The sequence below is a fragment of the Hyperoodon ampullatus genome, assembly GCF_949752795.1.
Source record: "Hyperoodon ampullatus genome assembly, chromosome: 5".
Lineage (NCBI taxonomy): Eukaryota > Metazoa > Chordata > Mammalia > Artiodactyla > Ziphiidae > Hyperoodon > Hyperoodon ampullatus.
Genome location: NC_136918.1, coordinates 77487816 through 77503312, shown reverse-complemented (window position 1 = coordinate 77503312; position 15497 = coordinate 77487816). Strand labels below are relative to the sequence as shown.

Sequence of the window (15497 nt, the reverse complement as noted above, 5' to 3'; positions counted from 1 at the left end):
CGATCCAAGAAGAAGATATAACAATTGTAAATATTTATGCACCCGGCATAGGAGCACCGCAATACATAAGGCAAATACTAACAGCCATAAAAGGGGAAATTAACAGTAACACATTCATAGTAGGGGACTTTAACACCCCACTTTCACCAATGGACAGATCATCCCAGATGAAAATGAATAAGGAAACACAAGCTTTAAATGATACATTAAACAAGATGGACTTAATTGATATTTATAGGACATTCCATCCAAAAATAACAGAATACACTTTCTTCTCAGGTTCTCATGGAATTTTCTCCAGGATGGATCATATCTTGGGTCACAAATCAAACCTCAGTAAATTTAAGAAAATTGAAATCGTATCAAGTATCTTTTCCTACTACAACGCTATGAGACTACATATCAATTACAGGAAAAAAAGCTGTGAAAAACACAAACACATGGAGGCTAAACAATACACTACTTAATAACCAGGAGATCACTGAAAAAATCAGACAGGAAATCAAAAAATACCTAGAAACAAATGAAAATGAAAACATATGACCCAAAACCTATGTGATGGAGCAAAAGCAGTTCTAAGAGGGAAGTTTATAGCAATACAATCCTACCTTAAAAAATAAGAAACATCTCAAATAAACAACCTAACCTTACACCTAAAGCAATTAGAGAAAGAAGAACAAAAAAAACCCAAAGTTAGGAGGAGGAAAGAAATCATAAATATCAGATCAGAAATAAATGAAAAAGAAATGAAGGAAACAATAGCAAAGATCAATAAAACTCAAAGCTGGTTCTTTGAGAAGATAAACAAAATTGATAAACCGTCAGCCAGCCTCATCAAGAAAAAGAGGGAGAGGACTCAAATCAATAGAATTAGAAATGAAAAAAGAGAAGTAACTACTGACACTGCAGAGATACAAAGGATCATAAGCGATTACTACAAGCAGCTCTATGCCAAAAAATGGACAACCTGGAAGAAATGGAAAAATTCTTAGAAAAGCAAAACATTCTGAGACTGAACCAGGAAGAAACAGAAAATATAAACGGACCAATCACAAGCACTGAAATTGAAACTGTGATTAAAAATATTCCAACAAACAAAAGCTCAGGACCAGATGGATTCAGAGGCGAATTCTATCAGACATTTAGGGAAGAGCTAACACCTTTCCTTCTCAAACTCTTCCAAACTATAGTAGAGGGAGAAACACTCCCAAACTCTTTCTACGAGGCCACCATCACCCTGATACCAAAACCAGACAAAGATGTCACAAAAAAAGAAAACCAATATCACTGATGAACATAGATGCAATAATCCTCAACAAAGTAATAGCAAACAGAATCCAACAGCACATTAAAAGGATTATACACCATGATCAAGTGGGGTTTATCCCAGGAATGCAAGGATTCTTCAACATATGCAAATCAATCAATGTGATATACCATATTAACAAATTGAAGAAGAAAAGCCATATGATCATCTCAATAGATGCAGAAAAAGCTTTTGAAAAAATTCAACACCAATTTATGATAAAAACACTCCAGGAAGTAGGCATAGAGACAACTTACCTCAACATAATAAAGTCCATATATGACAAACCCACAGCCAACGTCATCCTGAATGGTGAAAAACTGAAACCGTTTCCACTAAGATCAGGAACAGGACAAGGTTGCCCACTCTCACCACTATTATTCAACATTGTTTTGGAAGTTTTAGCCTCAGCAATCAGAGAAGAAAAAGAAATAAAAGGAATCCAAATTGGAAAAGAAGAAGTAAAACTGTCACTGTTTGCAGATGACATGATGCTATACACAGAGAATCCTAAAGATGTTACCAGAAAACTAGTAGAGCTAATCAATGAATGTGGTAAAGTTGCAGGATACAAAATTAATGCACCGAAATCTCTTGCATTCCTATACACTAATGATGAAAAATCTGAAAGTGAATTAAGGAAACCCTCCCATTTACCACTGCAACATAAAGAATAAAATACCTAGGAATAAACCTACCTAAGTAGACAAAAGACCTGTATGCAGAAAATTATGACACTAATGAAAGAAATTAAAGATGATACAAATAGATGGAGAGATATACCATGTTCTTGGATTGGAAGAATCAGCATTGTGAAAATGACTCTACTACTCAAAGCAATTTACAGATTCAGTGAAATCCCTATCAAACTACCACTGGCATTTTTCAGAGAACTAGAACAAAAAATTTCACAATTTGTATGGAAACACAAAAGACCCCTGAATAGCCAAAGCAATCTTGAGAAAGAAAAACAGAGCTGGAGGAATCTGGCTCCCTGACTTCAGATTATACTACAAAGCTACAGCAATCAAGACAGTATGGTACAGGCACATAAACAGAAATATAGACCAATGGAACAGGATCCAACGCCCAGAGCTAAACCCATGCACATATGGTCACCTTATTTTTGATAAAGGATACAAGAATATGCAATGGAGAAAAGACAGCCTCTTCAATAAGTGGTGCTGGGAAAACTGGACAGCTACATGTAAAAGAATGAAATTAGGACACTCCCTAATACCATACACAAAAATAAACTCAAAATGGATTAAAGACCTAAATATAAGGCCAGACACTATCAAACTCTTAGAGGAAAACATAGGCAGAACACTCTATGACATAAATCACAGCAAGATCCTTTTCGACCCACCTTCTAGAGAACTGGAAATAAAAACAAAAATATACAAATGGCACTTAATGAAACTTACAAACTTTTGCACAGCAAAGGAAATCATAAACAAGATGAAAAGACAACCCTCAGAATGGGAGAAAATATTTGGAAATGAAGCAACTCACAAAGGATTAACCTGCAATTTTAGAAGCAGCTCGTGCAACTCAGTTTCAAAAAACCAAACAACCCCATCCAAAAATGGGCAGAAGACCTAAATAGACTTTTCTCCAAAGAAGACATACAGATGGCCAAGAAGCACATGAAAAGCTGCTCAACATCACTAATTATTAGAGAAATGCAAATCAAAACTACAGTGTGGTATCACCTCACACCAGTTAGAATGGGCATCATCAGAAAATCTACAAGCAGCAAATGTTGGAGAGGGTGTGGAGAAAAGGGAACCCTCTGGCCCTGTTGGTGGGAATGTAAATTGATACAGCCACTATGGAGAACAGTATGGAGGTTCCTTTAAAAACTAAAAATAGAATTACCGTATGATTCAGCAATCCCACTGCTGGGCATATACCCAGAGAAAACCATAATTCAAAAAGACACACGCACCCCAATGTTCATTGCAGCACTATTTACAATAGCCAGGTCATGGAAACAACCTAAATGCCCATCGACAGATGAATGGATAAAGAAGATGTTGTACATATATACAATAGAGTAGTACTCAGCCATAAAAAGGAATGAAATTGGGTCATTTGTTGAGACGTGAATGGATCTAGAGACTGTCATACAGAGTGAAGTAAATCAGAAAGAGAAAAACAATTATCGTATATTAACACATATATATGGAACCTAGAAAAATGGTACAGATGAACCAGTTTTCAGGGCAGAAATTGAGACACAGATGTAGAGCACAAACGTATGGACACCAAGGGGGGAAAGCGGTGGGGGGGTGGGTGTGGGGGTTGATGTATTGGGTGATTGTGATTGACATGTATACACTGATATGTATAAAATGGATGACTAATAAGAACGTGCTGTATAAAAAAATAAATAAAATAAAATTCAAAAAAAAGAAAAAAAGAAAGAATACAGAGAAACCTTGTACCTTTGACCCAGTTTCCCACAATTGCAACATCTTATCAAACTATAATACATTATCAGAACCAAGATATTGTCATCAATACAGTCAAGATACAGAACATTTCCATTACCACAAAGAGCCCTCATGTTGTCCTTTTATAGCTGCACCCACTTCACTCTCACCACTCCTTCCTCCTTAACTCCTGGCAACCACTAATCTGTTCTTTATCTTTATAATTTTGTCATTTCAGAAAAGAAATTATACAGTATTTAAACTTTGGGGGTTGGTTTTTTTCATTCAGCATAAGTTTTTGGAGATTCATCCAGGTTATATGTATCAGTAGCTGGCTTCTTTTTATTGCTGAGTAGTATTCCTTGGTGTGGATTATCACAGTTTAACTATTCACCTGTTGAGGGATATTTGGGTTCTTTTCAGTTTTGAGCTGTTACAAATAAAGCTGCTATAAACATTCAAGTATAGGTTTTAGCATCAACTTAAGTCTTTATTTCTCTGGTATAAGTGCCTAAAAACGCAGTTGCTGGGTCATACAGTAGTTGCATGTTTAGTTTTTTAAGAAACCACCAAACTGTCTTCCAGAATGACTATGCCATTTTTCATTCTCACCAGCTGTGTGTGAGTGATCCAGTTTCTTAGGAGAACATTATGCATAATGTTGGCTGTAGTTTTTTTGTAGATGTTCTTTGTTAAGTTGAATTCCCCTCTATAACTAGTTTTCTGAGAGTTTTTATCATGAATGAATGTTGAATTTTGTCAAATGATTTTTCTACATTAATTTGTATGACCATGTGATTTTTTTCAGCTTGTTAATATGATGGAGTACATTGATGGATTTTCAATACTAAACTAGCTTTTCATCCTTAGAATAAACCCTACTTTGTCATTATGTATAATTATTTTTATTTTTTGAAAGTTTTATTGCTTTTTAAATTTACTATTTATTTTTTATTTTGGCTGCACCAGGTCTTATTTGTGGCATGCGTGATCTTTAGTTGCAACATGTGGACTCTCTTAGTTGTGGCACGTGGGTTCTTAGTTGAAGCACGCAGACTTCTTAGTTGTGGCATGTGCACTCTTAGTTGCTGCAAGCATGCGGGATCTAGTTCCCCAACCAGGGATTGATCATGGGCCCCCTGCATAGGGAGCACAGAGTCTAACCCACTGGCCCACCAGGGAAGTCCCGAGAGTTATGTTTTACTTGGTAGAAATTTTTAGGACTTCAAGCCTGAGAGGCAGCATCTCAAGTAACCCTGAGAGAACTGTTCCTAGGAGGGAGCCAGGATATATAGGAGTTTTGCAACAAAGGGCAGGTAGTCTGGACATCAAAAGATTATTGTTAATTAAAGAAAACCAGATTGTCTAGATTTATGTTAATTCTTCTTTAGACATTTGGTAGAGTTCTCCAATGAAACTATTTGGGCCTGGAGATTTGGTCTGGGGGTTGTTTTTATTTTTATTTTTTTGCGGTACGCGGGCCTCTCACTGTTGTGGCCTCTCCCGTTGCGGAGCACAGGCTCCGGACACGCAGGCTCAGCGGCCATGGCTCACGGGCCCAGCCGCTCCGCGGCATGTGGGATCTTCCCGGACCAGGGCACGAACCCGTGTCCCCTGCATCGGCAGGTGGACTGTCAACCACTGCGCCACCAGGGAAGCCCTGGGGGTTGTTTTTAATTTACAGTTCAGTTTCCTTAATAGTTATAGGGTTATTCACATTATCTATTTTATATTGAATGAATTGTGGTGGTTTGTATTTTTTGAGGAAGTGATCCATTTTGTCTAAGCTGTCAATTTTATGTGTTTAGAGTTGTTCATAATATTCTCCTGTTATCCTATTGATGTCTGCAGGGTCTTCAGTGATACCCTGTTTCATTACTGAAATTAGTTATTTGTGCCTTCCTTTTCCTTTGTCTGTCTTGTTAGAGGTCTTCAATTTTAGTGGTCTTTTCAAAGAATATATATTAATTATTAATATATAAAATTATACAATATAATAATTGATATGACTTAACATTAACAAGATCTTTGTTTCATTGATTTTCTCTATTTTTTTGTTTTGTTTTCAATTTTATTGATTTCTGCTATTTATCATATCCTTTCTTTTGCTTTCTTCAGACTTATTTTGCTCTTTTTTTCTAGGTTCTTGGTGCGGTAGCAAGGAGTATTGATGTGAGACATTTCCTCTTTTCTAATCTATGTGTTTAGTGCTGTAAATTTTCCTCTCAACACTGCTTTACCTGTATTCCACAAATTTTTATGTATTGTATTTTCATATTAATCCCATCAGTGTATTTTTCAATTTTCCTTGAGATCCTCTTTTTTTTAATTTTTAATTAATTAATTTGTTTATTTTAATGCTATTCTTTAAAAAAAATTTTTTTGGTCTATTTTCTCGCTGTAGTTCAGATTGGGCAATTGCTATTGTCCTGTCTTCCAGTTCACTGATTTTTTCCTTTGTCCCCTCCATTCTGCTGTTGAGCCCATCCACTGAGCTTTTTATTTAAATGGTTATATTTTTCAGTTACAAAATATCCATTTTTTTCTTCTTTATTTCTTCTTAGTAATTTCATTACTAAGACTTAAGTTCCTTTGCTGAGGCTTTCTGTTTTCTCATTTGTTTCAGTTGTATTTCTATTTACTGATTGAAGCATTTTTCTCATAGTTGCTTTAAAATCTTTGTCAGAAATTATAACATTTCTGTTATCTCAGTGTTGTCATCATCATAAATTTTGAGACTTCCTGGGTTTTGGCATGACAAATAATTTTTTGTTAAAACCTAGACATTTTCATATTATGTTACGAGATTCTGGATCTTATTTAAACTTTCTATTTTAGCTGGGTTTCTCTGACACTGCTCTGTTAGAGGAAGGGGTTGCACCTCATTACTGCCAGGCAGAGGTAGGTAGAAGTCCAGCTTCCTGCTCAGTCTCCACTGATAGCTGAGGAAAGGGGTGCATTCTCATCACCGGGTGGTCCCCAATGACATCATAGAGGGGAGGGAACTTGTTCCTGTTGTCGCTCCTTACTTGACACTCTCTGTCTGATACCACCCTGTCAAGGGTGTTGAGGTACCTCATCTCAGCACTCACAAAGGTGGAAGTCTGTGCTGGCATGAATAGGAGTGGGGCCAGTGCTTTTTTCTTTAGTATTGGCTTGGGTAGAATGGTTATTCTCTAAGTTTTCTGTCTTTCTAGCTGCCCCTTCCCAATCCTTCAGCTAAAGACAGTATTTGTTGAGGCTGTTTTTTGTTTGATTTTTGTCTGTGCTCATTGGTATTTCCAGGTTGCTGGCTTCTTCAGCTCCAAGTCTGGGATATATGAGACAAAGAGGAAACGGAGGGAACTTACTACCATGTTGTTCTTCTGTTCCCAAAGTCCCTGGCCAGTCTGGCTTCTTCTCTCTACCTTTCAGAGTCTTCTTGTTTTTGTCCTATGGATGATGCCCAAGATTTTAGTTGTACTTTGCAGGAGGAATAGGGAAAAGTACATCTATTCCACCTTCCTGGATATAGAAGTCTTTGGAAATACCAATTTCATAATTTGTGCAAGTATTCTATAAACCACAATGTGGAGCTCTCTGGGAAAACCTGAACTGGAGAATAGGGACTGGTACTGAATCTGAGGTAGAGTCTGCTCCACTCTAGATCTGGGGCTTAGGAAACACACACTCAGGCATGTATGCAGAGCACATAAATTTAGCAACTTAGATGAAATGGATCAATTCCTCAAAAGCCACAAAATACCAAAACTCACTCAATGTGAAATAGATAACCTGAATGGTTCTACAACTATTAAAGAAGCTGAATACACAGTTTAAAATATCCTGAGAAAAGAAATCTTCAGGCCCAAATGGTATCACTGGTAAATTCTGCTAAACAGTTAAAGAAGAAATAACACAAATTCCACACAATCTCTTCCAGAAAAATGAAGAGGAGCAAGCACTTGCCAACTCATTTATGAGACCAGAATTACACTAATCCAAAACCAGACAAGAACAAACTACAGACCAGTATAGATGCAAAAACCTAGCAAATGTAATCCAGCAATATGTAAAAAGAACAACCAAGTGAGGTTTATCCCAGGAATGCAAGGCTGATTCATATTCAAATATCAATCATTAAGAAAATTACTCACTGTAATGTGCCATATTAACAGCCTAGAAAAGAAAAGCCACATGATCATATCGATTGATAGAAAAAGGCACTTGACAAAATTCAGCATCTATTCATGATAAAACTCTCAGCATACTAGAGATAGAAAGGAATTTATTTAACCTGATATGGAGCATCTAAAAATTCTACAGCCAACATCGTACTTAATAATGAAAAACTGAATGTTTTCATTCCCAAGATTGGGAAAAAAGCAAGGATGTTTACTCTCACCTTTGCTCTTTTTTTTTTTAAACACTTTTAAAATTTTTATTTATTTATTTATTTTTAGCTGTGTTGGGTCTTCATTGCTGCACGCAGGCTTTCTCTAGTTGGGGCGAGCGGGGGCTACTCTTCATTGCAGTGCGCGGACTTCTCATTGCGGTGGCTTCTCTTGTTGCAGAGCATGGGCTCTAGGTGCACAAGCTTCAGTAGTGGCGGCACATGGGCTCAGTAGTTGTGGCTCACAGGCTCTAGAGCATAAGCTCAGTAGTTTTGGCACACGGGCTTGGTTGCTCGGCATCATGTGGGATCTTCCCAGACCAGGGCTCGAACCCATGTCCCCTGCATTGGCAGGCGGATTCTTAAACACTGTGCCACCAGGGAAGTCCCATCACCACTGCTCTTTATCATCATAGAGGAAGTCTTAGCCATTGTGGTGAGACAAGAAAAAGAAATAAAGTGCATAGTTGGGGAAAAAAATAAATAAAACTGCCCCTCTTTGCAGACAACATGATTGTGTAGAAAATCCTTAGAAATCTACCAAACTAAACAAAACAATCCTCCTAGAACTAATAATAAGTGAGTTTAGCAAAGTCATAGGATTGAATCAACACATAAAATTAATTTTATTTCTGTATACTAGCAGTGAACAATTGGAAGCTGAAATTTTTAAAATACCATTTACAATAGACTAAGAAAGGAAATAAGTACAAATCTAACAAAACATTTATAGAATCTACATGCTAAAAATTATAAAAGTGTAAAATAAACCAAAAGAAGCCTAAATAAATACAAAGAAATACTGTGTTCATGGATTGGAAGGCTAACATAGTAAAGATGTCAGCTATTCTCAAATTGATCTATAGGTTTAATGTAATTCCAATCAGAATCCCAGCAGAACATTTTTGTAGACATAAGCAAGTTGATCCTAGAATTTATATGGAAATGCAGAGAAACTAAAATAATAAAACAGTTTGAAAAAGAAGAGTAAAATTGGAGGAATCACAGTATCTGATTGAAGACTTACCATAAGCTACGACAATCAAGACAGTGTGGTATAAGGAGAGACACATAGGTCTTTGGAACAGAATAGCAGGTCTAGAAATAGACTCATAAAAACATGGGTCAATTGACTTTTTTATATAGGTGAAAATATCACGAAGATAAAAGTCTCCTGACCTGGTATTAGGCAAAATGTTCTTAGACATGCACCAAAAACATGACACATAAGGGAAAAAAATTGACAAATTGTACGTCATTAAAATTGAACATTTTGGCACTATGAAAGTCACTATTAAGAGAATGAAAAAAGCTATGGACTGGGAGAAAGTGTTTGCAAATTGCCTATCTAACAAATGACTGAATAATGAACTCTAAGCCCAGCTCTCTAAGCCCAATTAAAAAATGGGCAAATGACTTGAACAGACTTGTCACCAAACAGAATATATAAATGGCAAATAAACATATCAAGAGGTGACCAATATCATCAGCAATTAGGGAAATGCAAATTAAAACCACCATGATGGGCTTCCCTGGTGGCGCAGTGGTTGAGAGTCCGCCTGCCGATGCAGGGGACACGGGTTCGTGCCCCGGTCCGGGAAGATCCCACATGCCACGGAGCGGCTGGGCCCGTGAGCAATGGCCGCTGAGCCTGCGCATCCGGAGCCCGTGCTCCGCAACGGGAGAGGCCACAGCAGTGAGAGGCCCGCGTACCGCAAAAAAACAAAACAAAACAAAAAAAAAACCACCATGAGATATCTCTGCACATTGTTAACATGGCTAAAATTTAAAAGTATTGACAATAGCAAGTGCTGATGGTTTGGAGAGTAACTGGAACTCATATACTGCTGGTGGGGAGGCAAAATAGTACAGTCACCCTGGAAAACTTTGATGGCTTCCTATAAGTATTTACCACATGACCTAACAATTCCACTCCTGGTATTTGCTTTAAAAAATAAAAAAGTATATTCACACAGAAACCCATATACAGATATTTACAGAAGCTCTGTTAATAATTCACCAAAAACTGGAAACAACGCAACTGTCCTTCAACAGGTGAATGGAAAAACAAATTGTGGTACATACCTACAATGGAATACTACTCAGTGATAAAGAGGAATGGACAGTTGATACACAGAACAATTCGGATGAAATTCAAAGGAATTATGCTGAGTGAAGGAAGCTGGCCTCTAAAGAATACATGCTAAATGATTCCATTTATATGACATTCTGGAAAAGGCAACAGTATAATAACTGAGAACCATTCAGTGGTTGCTAGAGGGCAGAAGTAGGGCTAAAAAGGGGCAGCATGAGGGAGTTTTTTGGGGGAGATGAAACTGTTCGGTATCTTGATTGTGGTTATACCAGTATATACATGTGTTAAAATTCATAGAACTCTTCACCAAAGAAAAAGTTCATGTTTACTAAATAAATAATAGTAATAACACAACAAAGGATGCTGGACCATTCTCACACTGAAATTATCTTAGGAATTATCTAGATTGTCTATAAGCAGGTCCACCACCTTACATTTAACCAAGTTTCAATGGTACTGTGCAGTTAGCATTCAGAAAGGCCAGTAAGGAGTGTCTTGGCAATAAGACAATTGCTCAGTTAGACCATCTTAACTTTAGACACCAGGATATCCAAAATAAATTATTTTTCTGAGCAAATGAAGTTTTTTTCTAAAATCCACCAATGTTACCTGCAGCATTCCATGGGTAAGTGGCTGGCTGGTTATTTCAAACAAATTAACTCTTCCATTTAAAAATATATAGAGGACTTCCCCAGTGGCGCAGTGGTTAAGAACCTGCCTGCCAATGCAGGGAACACGGGTTCAAGCCCTGGTCTGGGAAGACCTCACATGTCATGGAGCAACTAATCCCGTGCGCCACAAATACTGAGCCCGCGTGCCACAACTACTGAAGCCCGCATGCCTAGAGCCTGTGCTCTGCAACAAGAGAGGCCACCACAATGAGAAGCCCACGCACCACAACGAAGAGTAGCCCCCACTCACCGCAACTAGAGGAAGCACACATGCAGCAACTAAGACCCAACGCAGCCAAAGATAAAATAAATAAATAAATAAATTTAAAATATATAATAAAAATAAAAACATATAGAGGAAGGCTTGAGAACAGTCCTTGGCGTAGATGATGTTTTCACCAAACTACCAGTCTGTGTTACACGTGGAACTCACACACCAGCTTATCTCCTTTTTCTGCTGCCCTTTGCTCCCCTGCAGGAGGTGGTGGCTCACTGGATCGCTGAAAGCCGCATTGCCATTGAGGAGATCCGCTTGTTGACCTTGAAAGCTGCCCACAGCATTGATACTCTGGGCAGCTCTGGTGCTAAGAAGGAGGTGAGGCCCCTTGGACCACCATCTGCCAAGCCTTCTCCAAGAATTTTGTCCCACTCTTTGGGCATTCCAGGTTTCATGGTGGCTTGAGGGCACTCAGAATATCGGAAGCTTCCATGTGATTTCAGTTTAAAAATTATAAATGTATAATTTATACATTTATACAGTCACCCTTGCTAGTTTTCCTTTCACTGAGCTGCTTTAGGGAATGATTTTCAGGATGCAGAATATCTTCAGCTTTCTGGAGATGCAGTAACAGAAGGCAAAGAAAGTAGAGAAATACCAAACTTTATACTGACTTGGAATTGTACCCGGTATGTTAATTTCTGCTAACCGCTTGACCTTGGGCAAAGTATCTGACCTGTCTGCCTATGGCCTAGGGTTCTAGCGAAGACTGACCAAGTTGATACAGAATGCAGAGCACGGTGCTGCCACATAGAAATGTTTCATAGAAGACACCTCTTTTCCCCACCTTCTTATGTTTCTGGCCTTATTTGGAATAAGAACATGATCATTTAATTATAAAAGCCATGAAATTGCCAAGGGGAAACTGATTATCAAAGACTTTTTAACTCTTCATGATCTCTAAGGTGATGAATGTCACTTATCAGTTGCCTGAAATCCTTTCAGAAACAAGACAATGCAAGTAATAAATAAGTTAATAAAATGTGATTTGGAAGAGATATCTCTTTCCTTTGAAGGTCTGTGTTGACTGAAATATGTCCGTTAGCTGCATTAGTGGATCTTTGTTGGCTTTCATCAAAGATCGTGTTTCAGTGGTGTGTGTATGCGGGAAAGTTCCCTTGTTTATTTTCACAAAGAAAATACAGACTATATCAAATTCTATCACATTGTGTATTGTCTAAGAAAGGAACATTCTTTTTATATCTTGTTTATGTAGATTGCAATGATTAAAGTGGCTGCCCCTCGGGCCGTCTGCAAAATTATTGACCAGGCCATCCAAGTGTGTGGAGGTGCCGGCGTTTCCCATGAATACCCTCTGGCTAACATGTGAGTAGATGTCATTTAATCACCGTCTACATTTGATGGGCTTGGAGTTAAAAATCTACAGATGGCTTGATACTAACTGTTGATGAAGAAAATAAAGATAACTAACTTACTTTAAAGCAAAATTGAAGGCTAACTGAGGCAATATAGGTATTTTACTATAGAGCTCAGTACCAATAGATAGTTTTATGATTACAATTGTCATTTCACTCAATCATGTTCACTTTTACACTGAGAAGAGGCACTGAGGGTTCCTGGGCTGTAAATAACTCATGGGGGTTCACCCTGGAACAGGAAGGAGAGGAGGGGAGCAGAGCAAGGCTTAGGTGTGCACTTAGGACACTTCACCACCCACACCCGGAGGCCGTGGCCAGACCGCGGCAGTGCATGCCAGCCACCATCTCATGTCCACATGTGCTTGCTGGGATCAAGAAGGAATACTCTCCACTGCCCATCATCACCGGGCATGGTGCCACCTTCTCTCTCACACTGGAGATAAGAGTCTAGTGCCCCATCAGTTTATCCCCCATCAATTTTTAATAAGAAAGAACTCAATATATAGTACTATATATTTATAGTATATAAATGTTATATATTCTTCATGGCCTGTGGATTACCTAAGACATCTCCTAGTTCTAGCAAATACTAGTACCTACAGCAAACCAAGACTGAGATTAAGCCCACTGCACTGTGCCATTTAAGATTCCACTCCCAAGGTGAGGACTTGAAAATGGCATTTCACAAGCCCTTGGGCTGACTTTCCTTGATTTTCCCTGTGCAATTTTTCTTATCACTGCCTTGGCGAGATTTCAAACACTAATAATCTTGGCTTAGAATCAGAGTGACTGATGCTAAAGCATCAGGTTCCTCTTTGATAAGTCCTGCCATCCCTGCTCTTTGTGTTTTTGCAGGTATGCCCTAACGCGAACATTGCGCTTAGCAGATGGGCCCGATGAAGTTCACCTCTCGGCAGTCGCAAAAATGGAGCTGTGGGACCAAGCCAGAAGGCTGAGAGCCAAGGTGTAGAATTCATCGGCTGCAGCATTTGTATCTCATTCAGCTTTTGCAGCAGTTTAAGCACAGGATTAATCACTCACTTTGGTAAAGATTTGAGCATCTGTTTTAATCAATGGGTTTTGTCATTTCAAGGGTCACACTAAAAATCTTATAATTTCAAGGGTTTCAGTGAAAAAGGAAATTTCATAGCTGTTGTCATTCAGTGTAACACCTAAGTGTATAGCATTTATTTTTTAAACGCTCCTCTTGTAAAGAAATCATGAAATAAATTGGAGAACTAAAGCATAGCGTAAAAATATTTTCACTTCTTTACTTTCAGGAATTGTTCCACTTAAATAAATATTCAAGGAATATTTAATCACTACTTTGTAAAAAATATTGTGGGAATCCCCCCCCCCTTTTTTTTTTGCGGTATGCGGGCCTCTCACTGTTGTGGCCTCTCCTGTTGCGGAGCACAGGCTCCAGACGCGCAGGCTCAGCGGCCATGGCTCACGGGCCCAGCCGCTCCGCGGCACGTGGGATCTTCCCGGACCGGGGCACGAACCCGTGTCCCCTGCATCGGCAGGCGGACTCTCAACCACTGCGCCACCAGGGAAGCCCCGGGAATCCCCTTTTTAACATTGGTTTTAGGGGCTGGTTTAACACTTTGTGGTAATGTTTGCACTAGAGAAAGATGGATGACTGATTGGGTCATTTTAGAGTTTGTATTGCTATAAGCCTCTTCTTAATTCAACAGGAAGCATTTATACATAAAATCTGATTGTTACTAGAAGACATGGCATCTTATGAGAAAATATAATTAAGAAAAATTTTAATTATGTATAAAATGTTGATGCTAACAGTGGATAGTTTAACCTACAAGAAAGTTATGCAGTTTTGAGAGGAGATTAAAGACAGTGTTCTCTGAACACCATTCTGTTAATATCAACACCCTAAGCCAACATCCTTGGGGCACTTTATTTTATTTTTTTATTTTTTTTTTTATTTTTTTATTAGTTTCTGCTTTATAACAAAGTGAATCAGTCATACATATATATCTGTTCCCACATCCCTTCCCTCATGCATCTCCCTCCCTCCCACCCTCCCCATCCCACCCCTCCAGGCGGTCACAAAGCACCGAGCTGATCTCCCTGTGTTCTGCGGCTGCTTCCCACTATCTATCTACCTTAGGTTTCGTAGTGTATATATGTCCATGCCTCTATTTCGCTTTGTCACAGCTTACCTTGGGGCACTTTAGGTCAGTGCTGCTGAGGACTGCAGCCCGGGCCATGTTGTAAGTCTTGAGCACCTGAACTGTGGTCAGCATAACTGAAGAACTGAATTTTTGATTTTTTTACATTTTAATTAATCCAAATATAGATTCTCAACTTAGTTACTGGAAAACTTTTAAGTACGCTTGGAATAACTTGGGTATGTGAATTGTCTTTTGCAAATGTAAATTTTATGAAATCTAAATACAGAGCAAGTATTTTGAATGAAAATTTAACATCCAAATTAAGAAAGTATACAATATATACCAGATTTTGAAGACTCAGTATGAAAAAAAAATTAAATGTCTCATTAATACTTTTTTAATATTGATTACATGCTGAAATGGTAATATTTTGGATATATTGAGTTAAATAAAATATATTATTTAAATGAATTTTACCAGTTTCTTGTTGCATTTTTAGTTTGTGGAATTGGAATAGTTACTGGCAATTTTTTTAAATTTTCAAATGAAAGTATTTTGAGTTTGGAAAGCTTTAAAACTGTTTTATTAGAAAGCATACACATCACATGAATTTATTGATGCATAGAGATTATTTCAATCATTATTTAAATGTCATCTTGGAGTGGGGTTAGGGCCAGACATTTACGAAACCCATGTCATGTGGGCTTTGTAAACATTTGCCTTTGAGCCTTAACCTCGCTGCACCTCGTATTTCTTTTTGTACGTTGGGATTAACTTTTAAACCTAGAGGACCCTTATCTACTGAGGGCTTGTGTGGGAATCAC

At 38.2% G+C, this 15497-nt stretch overlaps 1 protein-coding gene across 1 annotated transcript in view; it reads left to right on the top strand.

Moving 5' to 3' along the window:
- Window positions 1–13508, top strand: part of ACAD11 (acyl-CoA dehydrogenase family member 11) — a gene marked incomplete at both ends in the record, with an annotated part of 103062 nt that extends 89554 nt beyond the window's left edge. Inside the window, 3 exons of the mRNA XM_079705136.1 lie at window positions 11361–11477; window positions 12376–12485; window positions 13394–13508. Of these exons, the coding sequence (XP_079561262.1) occupies window positions 11361–11477; window positions 12376–12485; window positions 13394–13508 (342 nt within the window). The remainder of the gene's footprint in view (window positions 1–11360; window positions 11478–12375; window positions 12486–13393) is intronic.
- Between the last annotated feature and the right edge of the window lie 1989 nt (window positions 13509–15497).